This window comes from Dryas octopetala, chromosome 4 (assembly GCF_963921425.1).
Source record: "Dryas octopetala chromosome 4, drDryOcto1.1, whole genome shotgun sequence".
NCBI lineage: Eukaryota > Viridiplantae > Streptophyta > Magnoliopsida > Rosales > Rosaceae > Dryas > Dryas octopetala.
Window position 1 is genome coordinate 18,176,675 of NC_141369.1, and position 24,128 is coordinate 18,200,802.

A 24,128-nucleotide genomic window follows, 5' to 3' on the forward strand; every position below is an offset into this window, starting at 1 on the left:
CAATCAATGATGATCGCCTGCCACTGTTTCTGAACTCCTCTGTAGCCATTAACCCTTGTAAACTTCTCTGAGAAAGTACCCACTTAGCTTCCCTATCTTCTTTCCCATAATCTTTCTTAGAAGAAAAAGCTGTCTGTAGAAAATCAAAAGTAAACGGAAATCAGTAATAGTAATTTCAAGCCAAGGCTTCTTGTTCCTCATAGAGACAAGTGATAATTGCAAATACAATGCAACTTAAAACATTGCACAAACCTTCCTATCGAATAATAGATTCCAGGCATCTCCAGTCAAGGCATAGCGAATTGCGAATTTGATGATATCCAGGGGAATGTAGAAAATCAAACTATACAACCATATGACTCCAGCCCATCCCCAACCAATGCCGCTAATATAAGCAAAGCTGATGTTTGCATAGACAGCAATTATAGTAGCCACCTAAACATTAGAGAAACAAGAATTTTCAACAAATTAAATTTAAGTCTGCTCGGTTTTGTAACCTTTACAGTCAATTTGATTGCATAAATGTAAGAGTTAGTTTGTTAATCCTCGAAGTTGAAGTATGTAAAAGGATTAACATACATAACATGTTTATTTGCATAAACCATACCAGTTGAGCCACCACAAATGCACACATCAAGAGAGTTCCAGGCCTCTCAACAAATGACCATGACTGGCTGCGTGTAACAAATATGAGAGCCTGGCTGATGACGCTAACTTGCAGATATATAGCAGATGAAACTTGCTCACTGTTGCTGGATATAGATGTTACATGGAAGTAGGTCTGCAGCCATAAAAATCAATAAGCACTGTACAAGTAAACCAAGCTAATATATCCTATGCTGTTTTTAAAGAGTATCTTAGAAAACAGTCAAGAAGAAACATTTCTGTATTCATACCTCAAAGAAGTTGGTGTCGACTACGACCCAGTAAAATAATACAGTAACCAAAGCAAGATACGTGCCAATGACAATGCCAGTGGCAAATATCTCATTCAGCTTCCAACTGTCAGGCTTTGGAGAGGGCTTTACACGATCTTGGGAAATCGTCATGATGGTCCCTACATTTAAATACGCAATCGTGTACTCAGTTTAGATATACCCTTATAAAGCTAAAATTCTAAAATTAATACTTGCTTTTTTTTGGATGAACTAATACTTGGATTAAAAATCTTTTCTTCCCTCTCTAGTTTGTTTATCTAACTGTTCTGTGCTGGAAATCAATCATTTAGTTTACTTGTCTTCAGAGTAAAATTCTTAGCAGCTAAAGCTTCCAGAAATAGAAAAAAAAAAAAAAAAGGTTTATAGTTCATGGCCTTGTTCCTGATGTTCGATCCTATCCAATTAAAAAGAAGAAATATTAAAGCTACCCAGTTTGAAATATTACCATCATTCAGTATTGCTATAATCAGAACCATGAAAGGTGGGAAGTCATATTCCCATATCAATGCAAGAAGCACGAAACCAAGCTGCAGCAGGATTGAGTTCAAAACATTATGGAAGTTGAATAAAAAACAATCTTGAAAGACTTAATATTGAGTATAATAGAAAAATTTGAATATTGAGTTAATAAGACTAAAAGCTTACCACAATCCTTATGGTTATGGAGACAGCATATATCTGCATGTGCATGCAGGCTAATCAGTTTTACCATTGAAATGATTTAGAAACAAAGAATAGATAGTAAAAAAACAGAAGAAAAATTTAAACTGAAAATTGTATATAAATCCATTGAGTGTTATTGTAAATTCATTGCAAGGCTTTTGATCTTAGCTGTCACACATTAAGGGAACCTACAATGTCTTTTATCTGATTGTTAAACCCATGGGTAGAGCTTATCCTTGCAAAACCGTCTTACAATTAAAGAGTGCCATCTACTTGTGTACTACATGTTCAAAGATACCCAAGCAATGTGGGACTATTCTAACACTGATAAGGTTAGCTAGTGATAATATTGAGCAATTATATGATCTGATATTTAAAATCCTAATATCAAAAAGGAAATTATGAAGTATTCATGTTGGTAGTTAAGTTATATAAACTGCCAAGTTGCTGGTTAAAATGTGAAGTTAGCGCTGCTTTATGATTTTATTGCTCTCCACCATGTATATTATGCACCACTGATATTTTACTGATAAAACAGTACCATTATTGAATATAGAGAAAAGATTGTTACTCAACTGTATAATTCTTCATTCTTTGGAATATAGCTCGACTGGTCAGAACAGCACTGACAATCACACTTAAGCCTGGCTCAGTTAAGACTATATCAGAAGCACTTCTTGCAGCATCTGTGGAATCTGCCACTGCTATACCAATGTCTGCTTTCTTTAAAGCAGGTGCATCGTTAACACCATCTCCAGTCATGCCTACCACATGCTTCTTTTCTTGTAAAATCTTTACGATTTCATACTTATGTTCTGAAAGTTGCAAAGCAGTGATAAGCTAGGAGAGTGATCCAGAGTTTGAACAATATATATAAACAAATATGCACTGCAAATGTCACATATGCTACACACAAGAAAAAAGCACCCCCACCAAACAGTAAGTTGTCTCCTTTCTATTTGTGCATCTATAATGGAGATTAATTTTCATGTTTTTCATGGCTCAAAAAAGTTAGAGCGTAACTATTGGCCACAGAGAGAATACAAGGATGAAAGATTTTGTTGTCAGTTGGGACCTTTCAAGTTCTTTTCATCATTAATCTTATAGGTCAAAATTATTTAATGAGACAACTGACTAGTATTTGATTTACATACCAGGGAAGACACCAGCAAAGCCATCTGCCTTTTCAATCAGCTCATCCACTGGAAGAGCTTCATGTTCCTCTTTGTCACGGCCCAATAATGAAGAGGAGGGGTACATGTTTGTTCCCATACCAAGTCGTCGCCCTGTCTCCTTTGCAATTGCCAACTGATCACCTGATGTGACCAAAAAAAATAAAAAAATCAGTACCCATCTTTGACATTTATGCTCAAAGATACACAATTTAAGTTTAAAAACAAAGATACGATAATCACATTTATATGTAACGCTAAAAGAAGAAAAATATGGTGACATCTATATGAAACCACTAGCAGCCTCTGATATTTTGTTGTTGATGATAGAAATCATAATGTCACTGTCTTTATTTAAATACAGGAGAAAGAGTATGAATAGAAATTAGTTTCATCACAGAGAGAAGTACAAGTCATGTCAATAATAAAGGTAGAAAATGCACAGTTGTCTTGAGGATTTATATATGTAATTATTGATGCCAAGAACTGGTAATATATCACTCAGACCTGAAAATGGTTCAGATTATTTTATATGGAGAAGGAGACGTATAAATATTTATCAAGACGACAGTTGGCATTAACCAGGTTGTTATGAATCAGTAATGATATAACAGGTTAAGCCAGCATTAATCAATTGTATGAGGTAAGCTACACTGCTTGATTACAGTAGTATCTAGGGTGTGTGTCTGTGTGTAAGAGCCCCTTGTATCATGATAGATACATATACGAACCTGTAATCATCTTCACACAGACTCCAAGGTTAAGCGCTCTACGAATAGTCTCAGCACTATCATGCCTTGGAGGATCAAACAAGGGTAACAACCCAGCAAATGTCCAAGGACCTCCAGGGCTTTCTTTAGTTTTTTCTGGAACTTCCTGACATAACAATAATATGGAGTTCAAATATGTCAGAAACACAAAACAAAATAATTTTATATTTCAACCAGTGCTCAAGAAGTGTTGTTGTATGAATTTGGGATTTCTACCTTCAAGTGACAAATTAAATTCTTCTTGTGTTCATTACAAATCTCACACCAGCATTAAAAGTATTAGAACATAGCCCATATATCATACCTGATAAGCAACTCCAAGAGACCGCAATCCCCTTTCAGCAAATTTGTCAATAATTGAATGCACTTTCCCAGCAATCTCATTTTTCTCTGGGCATAGATCTAGAATCTGATATTCAAGATGACAATGAAAAAAAAAACAAAAAAATTCAGGTTTTGGCATTGCTACAACTTCCCAAATGAAAATTTATACTTCATACACCATTATTAACAATAAGTAATTAATTATTGATTATAAATTGTAAACCTAATCGTATTTGTTGTACTTTCCTCATTGCAGGGGATTAGAGAAAAAATATATGACCTACAGTACAAGACTACTACACGGATATTATAGTATGGGAAGATCACTTGGGCATTGTGTTCATTCTAAGGTAATTATCCTCTGAACATTCAGTACCTGTTCCGGAGCTCCTTTGCTGGCCCGATACCAATTACCATCAGAATCAATGTATGTAATAGCAGTACGCTTGTCCACTGGATTGAAGGGCAGAAAATGCACTTCTGTAATATTTGCACGTGCCTATAGATGAAAGGTGCTTTTATGCATAAGTAACTAGCATATAATAGAAAATCTTAACACCAGGATTGAAGTGTACTTCCTATCATTACCTCCTTTGGATCAGAAAGCATATTGACAATGGCTGCATCAATAGCGTCCTGATTCTCCAGTCTTGCTGCTCTGGCAGCAAACAAGATAACCGCATCTTTGTCAATATCTTTGTTGAAAACCTGCAAAAGTTACATATATTTATACATATTCAACCACACCATATGGCCAAAACATGCCATATCAAGACACATAATATTAACATTTGCCTCCATCATTGGAAGCTTACTATAAATTCCAAGGAATAAACTAGTTGTTGAACTTAAGAAATTATCATGGAGTCGGCTTTCATACCTCGACTAGGTTTCGATCAACCGTGAGGCGATTCAGGGTGAGAGTTCCAGTTTTGTCACTGCAGAGGACATCCATTCCCGCCATTTCTTCAATTGCTGTCATCCTTTTTGTAATGGCACCCTTTATTATGAATAAAAAACAAAAAGGTATGCAAACAATGTCAGTATGAATATTTGTGATTGATGCTATATTTTTTAACAGAGAAAACCACAAAGTTGAAGGTTTCCTTCTTTCACTGAATATTCAACTAACATATTTGCATAAATCTCTTTAGCAAGGCTTATAGTATTATGAGAAGTTGGGCACTCATATGAATTTATTTCCAATACATATCAACTATTTTCATAGAAAAGTATGAAAACTTTGGAAGCATAAAATTTCTTGATGGCTCCAGAATATTGTGGGCTTAAAACTATTAAGAGATGCACCTGTTGAGAGAGTCGATGAGAACCAATCGCAAGTGTCACAGATAACACTGTTGGCATAGCTATTGGTATTCCTCCAATTAAGAGCACAAGAAGGTTGTTGATCCCATCCCTGTAAGAACGGTGCTGTATGGGGAACATGACAATGATTTCAAGAATCATTCCCACAGCTATAGAGCAAATGCAGAAATTCCCAATGGCGGTAAGGACCTGCAGAAAAATCACGTCACTGATGTCACATTGTGATTTTAATAGTTTGCAATTTTTAATGTTAACTTGGCCTTGTGTACTCTATCTTTTTTATAGTTACAATGCTTCTCAAAAGTATGTCCTGAATGTCTATAACTATTCTAAACACCATCAAAGATGAATGCTGAAACTAATATTAAAATATTCTTTCTGAGTGTAAATACATAATAAGCAAACAAGAAGAGAGAATTTTCCTACAAGGCTGTAGAAATACTAGTCAAACTCTTAAGATTAACAAAAATAAAAAATATGACAATTTAATGTCTTCACTTCAACATTAGCCATTCAATGAAACGTTAAGGTAGATTCCAATATGTAAATTGTGAAGTAATTATCAACTTTTTATGAACCATATCACTTGGAGAATTTAGTATCAAGAGGAGCATGTCAGGCTATATGTTAAAGATTTTCTTAATCACCTGCTGGAAATGTCCAACAGCTTCTGTGGAGTCAACTAAATGTGCTGCTTTTCCGAAAAAGGAGTGAACTCCAGTTGCTATCACCACAGCTTCAAGTTCTCCATGCTTACATGTTGAACCAGAATATACTTCATCGCCTGTCCTCTTGGTGACAGGTAGAGACTCTCCTGTAAGAGCTGACTGCCAAGAACAAATTCAACAATATTACTTCATTATATGGATCATATTAACCTTATGTGGAAGAATTACAAACATATCAGGTAGACATCTAGTTATGTGTGTGTGTGCGCGCGCACGTGTACATTATTAAGCTAACAATGGGTCACCCAACAGAATGTGACATCTATGTATTTGCCATTTGCCGATAGTTAAATAACAAATTGGACTTTTCAAGTGCATGCCTGATCAATTTTTAGTGGATCTCCTTCAAGTAGGCGAGCATCAGCTGGAATGATATCCCCAAGCTTTATGCTAATTATATCTCCAGGTACTAAAATAGCTGCATCTTGCTCTTGCCACTGCCCGTCTCTGCGAACCTGCATGTAAGAAACGTAAACTAATATTCTCTATTTTGTGCATAAAGGTGATATTCTCTAAGCCAAAGGTATCAAGCAAAGTGGCATACCTTTGTCTTTGGAGCTAAATGAGCCATAAGAGCTGCTGCAGCATTCCCCGCATTATTCTCCTCTATGAAACTAATTGTTGAATTGATTATTAATAAGATAATAATCCCTACAAAGTCTTGCCAATCAGGACCCTCACCCTGAAATATCATTGCATTAGAATAAAGTTATAATCAGAATTTACAATGCCCTGACGTGAAAATGAATACTTTAGTTTTAAGAATACTTACTCCACCGTTAGCAAGGACAAGTGCCATAATTGCTGCAGCTTCCATAACCCATGACAAGGGGTTCCACATAAAACTAAGAAACTTCAAAAATTTGTTCTCCTGCAATAATATTTATGAGAGGGTTTTTAATAATGTTAGGAATTACTTCAATAAGGTAAAATTTGCGAACAATGGTTATACACGCCAGAAACAACAATTCTGTTTTATTTAGGACCAAGATCAATTCTGTATCAATATAAGAAGAACCCAAAATATAGAGAACCTATTTGGAGACAGTATGGGAGACAGAATACCCTATTTTTCCGGTTCCTCTAGAAAGATCGATTTATTTATTTGCATATTCTTTAAAGTGTATCAATTAATCAGCTAGCAATGTAAATCAAGTCAACACACTCCTTCATGTGCAACCCCATTCTACACGTGAAGAGGTGGACAAATGCTGACAGAGATAAACATATAGGTGCAGCCCCACCATGTCTTTTACAACCTTAAAAATAAGTGGCGAATGAAAAATAAAGGTCTGAAACCCAAGACCTGCTCAAGTCAAAACTCTGATAAGCAAATTCATCAAGAAACTTGTCTTCGACACTTTGAATTTATCTGTGCATTTTCTTGGTTCTGAATTACTAGGCTAAAATAAATGCTATATCCCAACAACAGATAACTTGTTCCACCAATTCACCTCTAACCTTTCAGCACATCCTGCTACCCCCATGTTGACTAGTGAAAGTCAAGAACCAAGATGCTTAACTCTGTCAATCTAAGTTTCACTGGAAATTGACTTTTCTACTTGCTTTAAACACTAAAACTGAATTTATAGAAAGCACATTTTAGAGCTGTGGTGCTTACTGTCTTCTCTTCAAGCTTGTTATAGCCAAAAATCTGCAATCTGGCCTCAGCATCTTCAGACGAAAGTCCTGCTGGTGATGTTCTCAGTTGTTCAAAAACTTCTCCCAATGGTATGCGTTCCTGTTATGAACGAAGTGTTTTTAATGTTATGGTAGGGAATGAATTTCAAAATGTGTTTGTTGTAATGTACTGAAAAACCTACCAAATCAATTCCCTCTCTATTGAAATTCTCAGGATCCAACAATGCTTTCTCCAGATCTTCAGCCATGATTCAAGCTTCCAATCCTGTACTTAATAGTCAATCAAATGTTTCTCAACAACATTAGGCAGGCATCCTGCCACAATTATGTAGGCACAGAATTGACAGTATGATATAAGGAAAAAAAAAAAAATCATTAAACATAGTATCCTATATATTTGCATTGTAGAGGAAAATGTCCTAAAATATTATCACCATTATCAACAAGATTTTGACACCCTAAATGCAGCTTAGTATTATCATGTCCACTTCCAACTAGTTTTAATGTTAACATCAGTAACGCACTAAAAGAAACTCAATGACATTTGAGTAAATCATTATGACAGTCAGTTTGAGCACAGTCCAATTGAACCCATGTTCAACTTCAGCATCACTTCCACTAACTTAAATAATTCCACATTAACTTCATTGCATAACAATCGAAGAGCCAAGTCATCACCAATTATACAATTTGGCTCTGGATTTAGTTACTGTAAACTAGCTCCCAAAGATATCAATAAGAACCAATGCCATCTGCCCAAATCATTACTATCATGCACAGAATCAACACAAAGACTCAAACATAAATGTAACCCACAATGAGAATTCATATAATAAAATTAAGCATCACTACTTACAAGTACTTAGTGATGGGAAAACTTGAAAGGTGGAAGCTTGTATGAAACCAAGTACTTGAGAGAAGCAGAAGAGGGATGGGGGATCCTCCACTTCTTCTCCTCTTGCTTTGGTGAAGTGGGTACACAGGAGTGAAGAAGTAGGATGTTGTATTAGAAGTAGTAACTAGAATTTTTCCCACATCTAATTGATTTGGTAGCTGACCGTTGGTTGAGTGAAAAGCGGATGATGATCCTCTATCTGCATGTTGTCTTAATATGGGTCGCGCCATTCTTCAACGTGTTCTTTGTCCCTCTTTAATTATTTGATTGCGATTTAATTGAGCGACCAAGCTGGTACCAGATCAGTGAGGGAGTGGATGAGAGAGAGAGAGAGAGAGAGAAATCTAAGAACTGGGAAGGAAGGAAGAGACGGTTAGCTTCAACTACCTTTCAAAGCTTACCCTTCAGTTCCAACCTAACGTTCCCTCCTTCCCTCCAATTCCCAAATCAAAATCAAAGCCTCGCTGGCTTTTGCTTGGTCTTTGGCCTTTGTGTGCTACTCACCAGTAACGTGCTTACAAGTTGCAACTTAGAACACCGTAAGTAGAAGTGTAGAACGTCATTGATTTGCCACCACTTTCCGGATTGTTGACAAAATTGCCAAAATATAGCCACCCATATAAAAAATAATAATCAATAATTATATTTTAATAAAAATATAAATTTTGTCAAAATTTGATGTAAGATGGATAAAAAGTCTCTTCCCTAACACTAGTTTTTGAGCTGGGCATATGTTATAGGATATCTTCTCACAATAAAGTAGGTGTTATATATTGTGATTCGCACCTCGTTATAAAAGGATGCTCGAAAACCTTCAGGGCTTGAAGGAAATTCCTTATTGGTGTACAAGATAGTTCAAAAAATTCCCTATTATTTTTATTAAAGACTTTTTTTTTTTCTGTAGTCTTAAAATCATAATCAATGAGTAGTGTTTGAGTTCTTTCTCTAATCAAAGAAAAACCGTGAAAGGTGATTAGATTGATGATAAAATAGTTTTTCAATCCGTTCGAGCATTACTCAAATGGGTTCGTACAATAATCAATGGTTATAATTTTAGAACTCTGAAAAATAGCTAAATGTCTTTAAGTAAGACTCAAAAGGAATTCATATACGATTAGGAAGGGTATGCATTTGGAGGAAAAGCAAACCCAAGTTAGTTGGAGAGGGTTTCAATTTCTTTCTTTTGGGATGTCATTTCTCATAAAGCTGTAAAGAGGAAATTGCATCATTAGTCTATTTATTCTTTAAAAAGTTTTATATTGGCCCACAATTTTTTTTCGTTCTTTATTGGTCCATTAACTTTGTGATGTTTTCCATTATGGTCCAAACTATTAAATTAGCACAAATGACTATATATTTTAGTTATGTGCTGCACACATGGGACACTGTTATAGTCCACTAATTTTTCACTTAGTTCTATCTTGGTCTACTAATTCTTCACTTAGTTCCCATATTGGTTCACAATAGCGCTCCCACGTATGAGGGACTTGACTAAAATATACGGCCGTTTGTGTTAATTTGACGGTTTAGACCACAATGAAATACATCATAAAGTTAGTGAACCAATAAAAAAAATGGACCAATGTGAGACTAAGTGAAGAATTAGTGGACTAATGGTGCAATTTTTTCGAGCCATGAATTATTTTTCTAATATTATACTTACCAAATATGAAAATAAAATTATTTTTTTATTCTCAAGTCTTTGACAATATCGCCATTAATAATTTTCCTACATAAGATCCGAAAAAAAACATGGACAGTTAGAGTTAGATACCTGCCCTCCCTTGGGCAAACTGATTAATTAGTTGGAAGGTATGGGGTCTCCAGTCTCTCTCTATATGTGAAACAGTGAAAGGAAGACAATTCATCACAATATATATATATATATATATGCTTATAATGGCCCCGCAGTCTTTGTAAGTTGTAACCATATCTTTAAATACAATCCTAAATTCAGTTCAATTTTCCAATAAGAAAAGGGCACTTCACACTTGGGCATGCCCTTGCAACTTTTTCCTTACCTAACATACCACCAACATCGCTCTCTCTTGATTACATTTAATATGATTAATGTTATTAATGAAGAAATTAATCAAGTATCAACTTCATTAGCTATATTCGATCTTTGACCACCTGTATTATTAGGTGTTCCAATTTTCTATACAGACTTTTTGTTCTTTCTTAAATGGCTTTTATACCATTTCAGATTTCATAAAAATAGGTATATATTGGAGTTGTTCAGCAGTATCTAATCAAACACAATACACATTACGTCATTGATCTTATCTAAGTAACATGCTCAGAAACACAAATTGAATGCAAGCCTTTTCCTGCAGCCAGCTTCTGACTATTTGTTTAATGATTTTAATCAAACATGTGGTGGCTGTGGTGCCATTTTAATTAATTTTAGCCAACAATCAAATCTCCGCACACTATATATATTATCTTTAACTAATAAAAATTTCACGAGGAAATTACATATTTAGTTCAGTTATTTTATACTTAGTTCAATTTTGGTCCACAATATTTTTTAAGTTTTGTTTTGGTCCACTAATTATTTCACTTGTTCAATAAATGACCAGATTTGTTTTCTCAAATTTGGCATGCCTTTTACCCTATCAAATCTCACTCAAATTCAGCAAACATATACTTATTTTAAAGCTATGCATTTCTTCTTTACAACCATATAAAGATCATTCAAATTGGAGTTCTAAAACTCAAGATAATTGACCGCAAAGTAGGGTGCTCGAAACTGCCAATTTTTTAACCTTTACCCAATCTCAATTCTCTTAAATTCTAATACTCCAAATTTGTTTTTATGACTAAGAAATGATGAAATATAACTTATACTTTAATTACAATTGAAGAAAACACAACTCAAAAGATTTAAAATCACAAATCTGGATCTTTATTGAACAAATGAAATAATAGTGGACCAAAACAGAACATAGAAAAGATCGTGAACCAAAATTGAACTAGCTGTAAAATAAGTAGATCAAATCTGTAATTTCCTCAAAATCTCACCTATGTATAATATTCGGTCATAACTAGATGTGTAAGTTGGGCCAGGCTAGCAAGGACATGGCCCAAGACTGAATATTTAACGGCCGTGAACGCTTGCATATTGGGCCTAAGCTTGGTCCAATGGACCAATTTTGTTGGCTATCAAATATTTTGATGGAATTATGTACGGACTTCATCCCGTAATGAAAAGGGGTTTCTTTTTGTTTAGTTTTCAACATAAATAGACTGATAGGTCGGTCCATATACCAGAATACAATTCACAAATCTCATACATTTACAAATTAATTAAGGTGCTTAAGTACGAGATTAGAGGCTGGGGATGATGACAACTTGTAATGTACTCCACTACTTTATGATATACATTGCATGCGGATATATGAATTAATTAACCACTTAACAAGTTAAGAAGGCATGTTCCTCGAAGGAACAATCAAGGCTCCTTGGATCTTCTTCAATCTTCATACCATTTTATATGTCTATCAAATTTGGTGATCAAGTTACCAGTAGCACTAATTCTGTCCGACCTCCATCTTTGAGGGAACTCAATACATACAAAGTCTCACAGAAAGAACATTTATTATATATATAGAAAGCTTTCATTGCACGAAATATTAATAATCTAGGTTACAACATCAAATCTCATTCATTTTGAATTTTAACACAAAACAATTAATACATGAACGTTTACTGTTAGATGATTGTGAAATTTCTTAGTCCATGGTGATCGAGTGAATATCAATGTATGTCTTACTTGTGTGAATTAAAATTTTTTTAGACTTGATAATCATGCTAAGCATGATCGATCATATATATTTACTAGCTAGAGTAGTTGAACAACCTGCATATCTGTAAAGATAGGAGTTGTCTACATTGACTAGCTGGCCCAAATGTGATAAGATCACCTAGGTTAGATTTGCCACTCCTAAGTGGTGAATAGTGATTGTAAAATATATATGATTCGATTCAAAATTATTTGAATCCCTTATTTAATTGTGAAGGCCATGAAGCCTCCATATATAATTCCCAACCACATATTATATTCACTCTAATTAAGATATGTTATATAGATGTGGATGCAACTGGCAGCTAGCAGTGTTGAGACATATGACTGATGAAGTGAAGATCATGTTATGTTAAGATTTCCCTATTAACAGTTGGCATACCCAGCTAGCTAAGCTTCTTTCACCTTGAGATATATAATGTCATTCCAATTACATTATACAATTAATAATGAATTAATTATATTCTCTGCTATACTTGTTTTGCGTTCATTTATATATTGTATGATATTCAATCACATCAAATGGTGGAAAACTTATACCTTATTAGTGAAAAAAGTGAACTCGTTAAGATTTAGCTCGTTTGGTGCTTTGGATTAGATTTGATATGATAATGGCTAGATTCATGTGTATTTAAAGAAAAAAGATGAAAGGTGTCTTATAACCTGAAGGAAGAAGATGAAAAGAATATGGATTAGCTATAAGGGAAAACTTATTTCCACTAATCCTACCATGTTTAATTTGGGGCATTAGAAGGAATAAGTTTCTCTTTATGATTAATCAATTATTCTTTCATATCTTTCCTTCAAGTTAATTAGAAGCTTCTTTCTTGAAAATACATGCACATGAATCTAGTAATTTATATCTAATATCAAATTCTAAGCATCAAAAAGTTAAAAAAGTGGTTGTATATCATACAAATTACAGTATATCATAAATTTTCAGTGTTTTTACTTGTTTCAGTCTTAGTTATTATTACAAATTCAAAAGTTATAAATTTATGAATGTGACTTACGAGTCTACGCACACTCAAAAACCAAAACTTATTATGAATTTATTTTTCATTTTACTCACACACACTGTCAAGATTAAAAATGAAACAAAAACAAATAGAGAATAAACAAACATCCAGATCCATTAATAATAGTAGTTTATTGGCAATTGGGATGTGTGACGACTGAGGACTAATGGTAACAAAATACAAGAATCCAACCAAACCAACGTACCTCAGAATTGAGGTCAGATTGCCGGTCCCTGGTTCCCATACCACATACCCTCTTAATTTGCCTTGTCTTGAGTAAGCAGCTCTCCTCTTTTCAAGTTTTCATGCCCACCTTTGCCACTTTTCTAATCAATGACTCACTTCAACTCCACACTCTCCAACCAATCTACGTTACTAATCTCCCAATCTCTCCCTTTTTTTTTTTATTACTTCTCATACCCCCACGTTCACTCCCCCTTTCCTCACTGAAAACCATGCTGTTGTTCTGCTGATGAGGCTGCAGCAAATCCCTCAGTTTCCGAACCTGACCATGTTCACTCCCTTCCTTCAAAACTCAGCCACACCCCCTTTGCCTTTGACATGTTGCATACTTGTATATATATACTTCAATCCCCTCACCCCACACTCCTAGTCCTCCTCAAGCTCTCTCCTCTTGAGCTTTTTTCTTTTTTTTCTTTTTTCTTTTTTCATTCTTTCATCTCTTCGATTTCTTTAAATATCAACCATCTCAATTAGCTAGACATCAGACATGGATGTGGTTCAACAATGCAACCAGAGTGGAGCCACCGCCAAGGCCTGTTCGAAGCGAAGCAGGAATGGTTTCAGCAGAAAGTGTGCTGCCTTAGTGAAGGAGCAACGTGCTCGTATTTACATCCTCCGCCGCTGCGCCACCATGCTCCTTTGCTGGTACATTCAAGGAGATGACTAGCCACCCTTCCTTTTCTACTCCATGCTCACATTCTCTCTCTCTATCTTAAATTTTTTTCCTTATACTACACTACACTCTTCCATTTAAGGATGCCTGTTTCTGGAGAAATTCTTGCATACAACCGTTGTATAACCTCTTCTCACATCAACAAAATTGAGGAAGATATTACTGACACGTGACAATTTGAATATGAGAAAGAGGTTGTATACAACGGTTGCGTGCAAGTTTTCTTCTTGTTTCTGCTGGTCTGGTTGGTTTTAATCCATCTTGTTGTGTGGTTTATCTTCTACTTCCTCTGGAGCTCCACTCCATTTTTTACCTGATTTGGGAACAACCCAATTAGGTTTTTGGGGGACAGGAGAGGTTTATGCCCACACACTTGCTTTTTAACCATAGCTGGATCTTCAAGCATGGGACACTGAGGTACCTGACATGGAGGAGTCTCTCTGTATCTGAAAGGCTTTTTAATTGGCTCCTGTTGCTGCTTCAAGGATCAATACTAGTATACTACTACTACTGCTGTGTTTTTTTTCTCCCTTTCTCCTTTTCCCCTCATTTCTTGGGAGTCAAGGGGAGAAAAATGTTTGCACCCTTCTTGTCAATGTTGGGAATATAAAGCTTGTAATCAAAGGTTACAAGGGGGATGCTAATATATTAATTACTTGCTATGTAATAATTTCAGTCGCCAAGCTTGTAATCATGGACCGGCCAAATAAAAAAGATAAGACTTTGTTATGATGGGTTGTGCAATGCTTGTCCTTAGAATTGAAATGTTACCTTATATAAGTTGACTCCACATTCTGACAGACTCAATGCTACAAATTTAAAATTTATATGGTTTGTGTTAGATGGACTAAACACAAGGTGTGAAATCCACTATAAAGAGAAAATTTCATACCTATTCTTGTAAGAATCCGATACAGTGAGTCCGACGTATACAATAATGTGAGTGAAAGAGATACGCACTGAAGAGATTGCTGCCCACCCACCATGATGGGCCAGTGGAACACAAATAAGATGCAGAGAGGTATGCTGTCAAGCTGAGGAAATGTTATAGATTCATCAATACATGAGTAGTTCCACTTCCACTATCAGCCAACTAATGTATCTCCTTTATAATAACTAACAGTATATGGAGAGAATCTATACAAGGATCTTCTTTTTCTCCCATCCAATCTTATTATACTTTGAAGATAATGGACTTAAATCATTAATCCAGTGTTAAACTAAACCCAAGTGAAACTGATCTTGTGCTTATTCTACCGATTCCATAGCATGTAACTGTTCTACATTTCCACATGCCATCACCTGGATTTCAAAGAAATAATAATAACAATAATCATACCATTTTCTCCAATAACTAACATATAGTAACTTAATTTCCTCATGTGCCAGTGTCTATCTACAGGGCTGTTGTTCTTACCTTTCTCTTTGAAATTTTAATAGATCAAAATTTGCTAAAGCTATTGTTCAAAAGGATATATATGCTTAATCGAAGTAAATGAGGTTCTTTATATATAAATTAAAGTAAAATAAGATACTGATCCAGTTTACATCCCTTTTACTCAAAAAATGAAACACTTTCAGCTACTACTCATTGGTACAACAACATCACGATGTAATCAGATCAAGGATGTCTTCTGATTAAAGCGAAAAGATTCACCTGATGAACTTCCAGATGGGAGCTATGGGAGCTAAACTTTGACATGGAATTCTTTTTGAATTATACAGAGCCCATTGGATGTTCAAATTGGGTCATTGGTCAATCCAATCCTTGAAAAGTAACATCATATAAAGGGGTACGTTTACGGCAGCGATGATTATGACCATCCAAAATGTCCGCATCAATCTTTGGATCACGAACTTTCTCCATGATTTGCTTGCTCTAGGAAGTAATTTTGTCATAGGATCAAACACAACATCCGCATTAGTGTCCACATTCACAGAAACCTCTATCTCCGGGGAAATATTCTTTCTAGCTGTTGGCCGCATCACAGCAGCACCTCTGCTACAAAAGAATAAACGAAAGTAAATAGTAATTAATGGAGCTTTCTGTAATTATTTATATAATGGTTCATATCGACCCTGCATACAACCAATGTAAAACTCAACACACTCTCACACAATCACAAACATACAAACAGAACTGCGGCACCACAATCATCCCTGCTTAAATTCATGGTGTCCTTGTCAAGGCCCACAATCAAATCCTTGACATCCTCGTCAAGGCTCAAACTTGTGTTGCCGTGCCCCTAAGCTCACAAGCCCACATGACAGTACCAAGACAACTCTAATACCATTTGTCACAATCCTGACAACATGCTTACTACATTGACACAATATTCTGAAAAAGGTCTAGTCACTAATGGGGCTCCCCATAATAGCTTGTATAGCCCACGTCAACTCAGCACATAACCGATGTGGAACTCAATATATACTTACACGACCACATACAAATAGAAATGGGGCATGCGAATGTAGCACAGGAGCAAACCTTTCAACTGAATTTTTGTCATCTGAACGTGTGATGGGAGTGCTCATGGCTTTCTTGACAAGATGCATTGATCCTTCTGCATCCCAAATCATCTCATACTCACAGTTTAGATCTTCGTTTTTCTCTTTTGTTCTACTTCTGATGCTACTTATTAGTTGTTTGCCACACCCCATTAAATCACAAAAATGATGCCAAAAACTCACACCACTTGCTGGCCAAAGAAGGAGGGCAAGATTGGTCAAAACAAATAGCGAGAGATACCTGACAATTTCAGAAAAGACAAGTATGAAGTAAGAACAAAAGCCAACTGAAAAGCTTAATCATATAAATCATTACTGCACATATCATGGAGAGTTACCATATATAAATGTGTGTTTGCAAAGGAAGGAAGCACAAATGAGTTAAGACTGCCTCTTCGGAATTGGATGCATTTGAAGGTACAAAATTACTAGCTGACAATAACATGAAAGACGGATACAAGTTTCCCTGCTGCCAACTTATTGTCCCTACAGTGTACTGAAAAGTAGTATCAATAATATATCATGCCCCGGTAAGAGTATATATGCCAAAACATGGGTGCTTACCTCACTCGCAGGCCCACTTTTTGACTTGTGGATCACATGGCACTGATCGTGATCATGACCAGATAAAACAAGTACCTGCAGAAACTGCTTATTATTGCAAGTAAAAGGTACCTCCCACAACCTTTTCTTTTCAGTAAAGCATTATAAAAGGTATCAACTGATTCATAAAGTTTCCAATCCTTGTCCCATGTCTGTATCAGACTATCAGGTCAATGTCTCCATGGACAAGATGCATCACGCAGAGAGGAAAGAGAGCTTACCGGTTTAAGTGAGTCCAATAAGTAGTTTGATGATTCCTCAGTAATGTAATTCTGGTACCTGTACAATTGCACCTTTGTACTAACTGTCAAACCAAGCCCTTGACTACCACCAACTAAATTTGCAAGTTAATCTAATTTTAGAATGTCAATTGTCAAAAACACAAGACAAGAAGCTTACACTATTTCTTGACCATCAGCAGAGCGCACAAGCCGCTAAACATTTAAAAGAAAAAGAAACCCTCGTCAGTTTATTACTGAGAGGAAGCTTAACAGTTTGATTTAAAACCTACTACAATATAGCAAAATGCACTATAATTCCCATTAAAAAAATGTACAAAGATATACATTGCATTTTAATTCAATAAAATGCAATACAATAGTACCTGGTTGATGATTTTTGAATTACGATTGGGGCCACAATCTGTCCAATCTCGTCGATACAATGGAATATGGGTTAATAAAACCCTCGGATACACTTGAACATCTACACCAATGCAAATAATTAGATGAATTACCTCAATATATTAAGTGAAAAGTTAACAACACAATGAGCATATATCATATACCCATGGAGACATTCTTGACAAAATCACGAGTTGAGGAAGCCAGATTTCCTGCAGATGATATATAAATAAGATGAATTGTCTTAAATGAACAGTATCAAAACTCAATATGAAGTATGAACCCATCTAAAATGCTATTACAATTAGAGTGGACCATTTTGCACCAAGCATAAAGGAAGCTGCAGTTAATGAGTGATCCATTGCTCCCCATTAGGGATTTAAACTTCAAATAAATCAAGCATGATTTTGACTTGCAGTTTCTAGGATCCTAACAACAGAATATATATGCAAGAAATACATTTTATATAGTCAACATACAATTTTTCACCTTGAAATGAGAATTAAAATCTGCTGCATAGGAATTGCAAATTTTCAACATGCCTATTTCCATTTTCAAGATACAAATTGCATTAAGCTCTTCAATTATGTTTGAGAATCATTCATTCACCAATCCAGTCAACTAAATCAGTCAGTCAATAGAACAAAAATTATTTATGCCAAAGTTTTAGTTAATATGTTCTGTATGACAAGAAAATTTCTTAAAAAATACATCTTTGAATAGTCTCTACTATTATTAAAAAAATTCTCTTTGTCATTGGTTATATAGGAAATGCCAAATATACCCATATTATTTCAAGTGACTTTTATAATTGATAGTGTTGCTAAAATATACTCTCTTTGCACAGCTACATTCCACCGACATGGTAGTGTTGCTAAAATAATCATCTTAACAGTAAGTACACAAATTTACAGGAGCAGAACAGCAAAATAAAAATGTGCAGAGTATTGTTTCCATGCATACCATCAATAGTTTGGGCATCAATGGCAACAAACTCCACTTTTCCAACTGTAAACCGATAGTTTCTGCTACCAAATTCCTTTTCATATCGTTTGATTGCCTGGTATAACCATATAAGAATTAAGAAACTATTTAATAAAAAAATAATAAATATGATTAAAAGATAATAAAATTGCAGAATGTGCATCAGAATTATTCAATCCATGACAAGACTTTATCACAACAACTTTACGAAAGAAATAAACACAATGTCTTTGAAATCAGCTACATGGGATTGAATTTGGACAAATATGCAGATAGCCGGAGCCTAAAATACAGCTTACATGCCATAGAAACTTAACAAAATGACCTTCCTCAGAAAAAAGAAAACTATACATAAAATTTTTAAGGGTGATGTCTAAGAGTGATTGACTGACCTGATTTCTAGGGCTACTGTAGAGGAAAATTTTGCTGCTTTTTAAGCCTAATTTGTAGGAATATTCATTTGATGTTGTATGTATGGTGGCAATAGAAACCTATATGTGCATTACTAATTAATACATAATTGTTTTTAGTAATGCACAAAAGTGCACAAGACAATAACTTAAGCTATCATTTCGTGGTCACATAACAAAATACCTGTGCCCTACGAGAGTGGAGAATTCCGTAGCCAATATCATGGTTTCCAGGAAGGTAGTAAACTGGGATATTTGAATATCTTTCTTGCTCACTCAGTGAAAAAATATGTCTAAAACGGCTTAAAGATTCCTTCCACCTAATCAACCAAGAAAAGCCAATGGCATTTCCAATCAATATTAGAAGAAGAAGCAGCTAACTGAAGCAAGTTCAAGCAACATTTTTGAATTTATGAGATTAATGTACCAGTGGAAATCACAAGCAAACATAAACCCACCAACAATTTGAGCTCATTTTCCAAATAAAATCATATGGCATTACTTTGTAGCTAATTTAACAAAGAACCCAACTTTGATTTCGAATTGAAAAAAAAAAAATTCGCAGTCCTTACTCTTCATCCGACAGATAAGGACCCCCATCGAAATAATCACCTAGAAAGAAAATGACATCAGGCTCGAGAGGGAGCACAGACGAAAGAAAAGCTCTGCGCATGTACAAGTCGGTGTAGAACTGAGCCAACTCCAGAGCAAGCGATTTTGGAGGAAGACGAAGAGAGGTTCGATCCATGAGCTGTGGGTCTGTGAGAACCGCCACTTTCACATAGTCGCGAGCTGTGGAAGAAGAAGCATTGTTGTGCTGAGGATGAAGGTGAAGATGGTGGGGCCAGGTACAAGTCCAGAGAGACGGCAACCGAAAGGCCAGCATCTCTCCGTAGAGGAGCGTCGCCGCCCATATCGCGCAGAGCACCGCCGTGAGCTCCGCCTGCTTCATTTCTCTGACACACTCTCTGTTTATGGAGTCATTTTTCTGTCTTGTTGTTTACAAGTATTAGATTCGGATCTCTATATTTAGTCAACAATTGACTGACTTTGGTGCTAAAGTGAAGCTCCATGTCCGCAAAAAGGGTTCCTATGCATAGAACCCTTAGCACCCTTTAAGGGTGGGTCGATATCGGTAACCGATCCGACAGGGCTCATAGGGGTAAACCGATGATTGAATCGATGGGGATCGAATACAGCAAAATGGAACTGCCGCCGACCCGCCATATTGATGGGGGTCGGTTACCAACTTTTCGGGTTCGGTAGGCATTGATCAGCAGTATCGATTGGCGGTATCAAACGTTTTGGTGTTTCAACAAAGGGTGGTATTACACTGCTTCCGCCTCCGATCATGTCGACCCGGTTTGATAACCCAATCGAAACCGATATTTCACACCAAGACACCGAATCGATCGATTCAGTTGCGGTTCAGTCGTCGGTATTTCAGTTGATTTGGTTAAAAAACCCAGCCCTAGACTTCTATGTTTACTCTCTTTGAAATTTTATAACATCATAAAAGAGTGATTAGTTCGCATTAATCCTATGCGACAATTCTATAGGAGAAAATCTTACATATAATTGTCTTAAAATTAGAGAAATTTTTATGTGATAAAAGTATAAAAACATATGTGTCATTATGTTATTGAATTGAGATACAAAATCAGCTATATTCATTAGGGCTGGGCACCAATACCATATATTGAAAACCATATCTATTCCATTTTATCCCGTGTTAATTTCGTGCCAAAAATGATACCAACCAATATCTCATACCGAACTCGTACCGTACCGATCATTAATGGGATATGAGTGGTTTCAACATCTCAATCTCATACCATCCCGTATCATACCGAAAATATTTAATTTAATTTTTTTTTTATTAAGTGTGAAAAAAATTATATATATTCATTTGGACTTGATATAAAAAATTCATAAAATTAAATATATTTTATATATCATTCCTTTGGACTTTAAGATATTATTTTAGATCTCTATTTAAATATTATCATTGCAAAAAAGTCTAAAAATATTAGTTTATAGTTTATATAGTTTATATTTTATATAATTTATAGTTTATAACATATAACATATAATTATAACATATAATATATAACATATTGTCATATACTATATAACATATATCATATAACATATACTATATAGGGAAAATGTTAGCAAAAGGACTATAACTATACCTATATTTTCAGTTGAGGATCATGTTTTCACTTTGCTTCAATCAAGGACTATTATTTTTCAAGTGCTTCAATCAAGGATATTCCGTCAATTATGTAAAAACTTCTGTTAAAATTAATCACGTGAGGGTCACGTGACCAATTTATAAGGGCAAAAAAGTCTTTTCTCATAAAAAAAATAAAACTAAATAAATTTAAACAAATTTAAAAACAAAACAAAAATTCCCTCCATCTCCCACGTTCGCCACCCCCTGCACCATGTCGACCCAACATTCCCCCCACCCAGCCAGCCCCACCCCGCCCCTCCTCTCTCTTTTCTCTCATATCTCTGCCTCTCTTATCTTTCTATTTCTCTCTGCCCCTCAGCCAGCTCCCCCTCCCCGTCACAGTCACCCATCCCCGCCCCCTCCTCCTCCTATACCATCGCCATCCCTCCCCCCTCCCCCACCGGTCCCAACCCTGCCCTGCCCTGGCCCCATCCATCTCCACCACCCCAACCCAGCCCTGGCCCCGTCGCAAAACCCAATCAAACCCAGCCCGGAGTAGCGAGTACTTCCCACTATATACATATATTTTTCAAAACTAAGTTTTCAGCTCCAAAGAATCAAAATACCATACTAAATTCACAGTGAAGATTCAGCCAATCAGATTACCTTTAGGTGGTAGCCTGTTGTCAAAGTGGCTCAATGTGGAGGAGGCTTCTAATGGTTGAGTTGAAGCAGCAACTGGGTTGAATAATGTGGCAGGGATGAACACGAATCTACTGCCTGTAAAGGTTTCACGAATGACAATGAGTTCACTATCTATGTTTAGGCGTTCAAATGCAACAGACCCTTTCTTCGGTTCTGGTTGGGATTCACTTATTTCATTGAGTCAGAGTGATAATTTATGAGGTTCTTCAGTTGCTTCTCACAGTGAGTTTGCCAATCCTCCTTGCTCGGTTGTGTTGGAACATCAGGGAATGAGTATATAGCACTTCCTGCCTTGTACAATACTCTTCTGATTCAAGTTATGTGGAAGTGGGAGCTTCTCAGAAATGGTTGGTTCTTTTGGCCTAGCTGATTGTACTGGGATTACTAACCTTGGGTGTCCTCCAAACTATAAGCCAAACAGGGAGGGCCGCATTGAGAGGACTTCAACAATTGGTGCCCAATCTCATGACGATAGCCAAATTTAAGAAGAGGGTGCTTTAGGATCTTTACTTAATGGAAAGAGAAGGAAACGAGCTCCTGAATCCAATTCTGCATTCAGTCCAAATAAGGTAAATTGAGCTTTGTTGTACTTGTATCAATTGGGATATTGATGCTTATGTTTCCCTTTAATACAGTGCCCCAGTGATGTTAATTGCTTTGTTATCTGTAATATAATGCTGAAGGGGAACTTAACAAGGATCTGTCTGGGGAGAGCTCTGATTTTCTGAAAGAACAAGATGAGAAAAAAAACAAAAGTTGAAGATAACACAATTGCAAATTGGCACGGTAATTGTATATGCTTTACTGGTTTACTGGTTAGTGTAAAGGAGAGATTTGTTAGTGTATATGCTTTACTAGTTTTGGCATTGTGGAAGCCATTAGAAGTCTCTCTCTATATAATATATAAAATTGATAATTGGTCCAATGTTTTTTTCCATTTGATGGCAACTAATAGGAGTCGTAATTTCCATTTGTTTTCTCCATTAGCATCCAACAATTAGAATAATAATCTTCATTTCCATTTGTAGATTTATTGGTGATACACACGACAAAGGAGATAATGAAAAAAAGAATGACTGAAGAAAATAAGGAAAAAAAAGAAGGATTGAAGAATCCAAGTCTGCCACCCTCCCTAGAGAAAGATAAGAGAGGCAAAGATATGAGAGAAAATAGAGGGGAGAGGAGGGGCGGGGTGGGGCTGGGCTGGGTGGGGAGAATGTTGGGTCGACATGGTGCAGGGGGTGGCGAAGGTGGGAGATGGAGGGAGATGGAGGGAATTTTTGTTTTATTTTTAAATTTGTTTAAATTTATTTAGTTTTATTTTTTTTTTATGAGAAAAGACTTTTTTGCCCTTATAAATTGGTCACATGACCCTCACGTGGTCAATTTTAACGGAAGTTTTAACAGAATTAATGGAATATTCTTGATTGAAGCACTTGACAAATAATAATCCTTGATTGAATCAAAGTGAAAACGGGATCCTCAACTATAGGGGTATAGTTATAGTCCTTTTGCTAACATTTTACCTACTATATAAGTATATACTATATGATAGTTTATAATACTATGATTTATATATGTAACATATATAAGTATATAACATAAACATATAACATATACTATAGTAACTTTAAACCTCAAACCCCAATTAAAAGTTTGAAATCCCAATTGAAACCATAATTGAAAGTTTGAAACCCCAATTACATATATTATGAATTTGAGCATTCTATATTTCTATTTGTTAGGTTTGAACTTTGAATTACATTTGATCTGCATATATTATGAAAATTCTAGGTTGTTAAATTTTAGTGTTGATTGAAAAAAAAAATAAAAAATAAAAAAGAGAGGTGGTTATATGTTATTTTGACAAAAAAAAAGTATAAAAGGTTGATACCATCTCATATCATATCATCCCGTTC

At 35.6% G+C, this 24,128-nt stretch overlaps 2 protein-coding genes across 5 annotated transcripts in view; both read right to left on the reverse strand.

Annotated features, from left to right (window-relative positions):
* The window catches only part of LOC147287609 (ATPase 10, plasma membrane-type), a 9,205-nt gene extending 514 nt beyond the window's left edge, over nt 1-8,691 (reverse strand). Inside the window, exons 1-21 of the mRNA XM_086240934.1 lie at nt 8,419-8,691; nt 7,745-7,827; nt 7,543-7,662; nt 6,694-6,792; nt 6,466-6,603; nt 6,242-6,376; nt 5,841-6,020; nt 5,176-5,382; nt 4,748-4,867; nt 4,456-4,575; nt 4,244-4,366; nt 3,848-3,952; nt 3,505-3,649; nt 2,756-2,917; nt 2,178-2,416; nt 1,584-1,616; nt 1,384-1,465; nt 897-1,057; nt 608-781; nt 253-435; nt 1-133 (exon numbers count right to left, since the gene is read on the reverse strand). Coding sequence (XP_086097060.1) covers nt 1-133; nt 253-435; nt 608-781; nt 897-1,057; nt 1,384-1,465; nt 1,584-1,616; nt 2,178-2,416; nt 2,756-2,917; nt 3,505-3,649; nt 3,848-3,952; nt 4,244-4,366; nt 4,456-4,575; nt 4,748-4,867; nt 5,176-5,382; nt 5,841-6,020; nt 6,242-6,376; nt 6,466-6,603; nt 6,694-6,792; nt 7,543-7,662; nt 7,745-7,810 — 2,725 coding nt within the window. The 5' untranslated portion in view covers nt 7,811-7,827; nt 8,419-8,691. The remainder of the gene's footprint in view (nt 134-252; nt 436-607; nt 782-896; nt 1,058-1,383; nt 1,466-1,583; nt 1,617-2,177; nt 2,417-2,755; nt 2,918-3,504; nt 3,650-3,847; nt 3,953-4,243; nt 4,367-4,455; nt 4,576-4,747; nt 4,868-5,175; nt 5,383-5,840; nt 6,021-6,241; nt 6,377-6,465; nt 6,604-6,693; nt 6,793-7,542; nt 7,663-7,744; nt 7,828-8,418) is intronic.
* Nucleotides 8,692-14,936: 6,245 nt separating this feature from the next.
* Nucleotides 14,937-20,403, reverse strand: LOC147287610 (Calcineurin-like metallo-phosphoesterase superfamily protein). Of its 4 annotated transcripts, XR_015121776.1 has the most exons (13): nt 19,898-20,403; nt 19,510-19,645; nt 18,895-18,991; nt 18,096-18,143; nt 17,913-18,013; nt 17,708-17,742; nt 17,530-17,587; nt 17,270-17,344; nt 17,044-17,201; nt 16,686-16,946; nt 15,855-16,199; nt 15,090-15,231; nt 14,937-15,006 (listed from the first exon to the last, which is right to left on the reverse strand). XR_015121776.1 is itself a non-coding variant. In XM_086240621.1 (11 exons), the coding sequence occupies exons 1-11, from the start codon at nt 20,275-20,277 to the stop codon at nt 15,947-15,949; spliced, it is 1,599 nt and encodes a 532-aa protein (XP_086096747.1). In that variant the 5' UTR covers nt 20,278-20,403; the 3' UTR covers nt 15,686-15,946. The 4 variants fall into 4 exon arrangements, 2 of the variants coding, with proteins under 2 accessions (XP_086096747.1, XP_086096746.1); XR_015121777.1 differs by lacking the exons at nt 14,937-15,006; nt 15,090-15,231 and adding an exon at nt 15,247-15,499; XM_086240621.1 differs by lacking the exons at nt 14,937-15,006; nt 15,090-15,231 and having other exon boundaries at nt 15,686-16,196.
* Nucleotides 20,404-24,128: the final 3,725 nt, after the last annotated feature.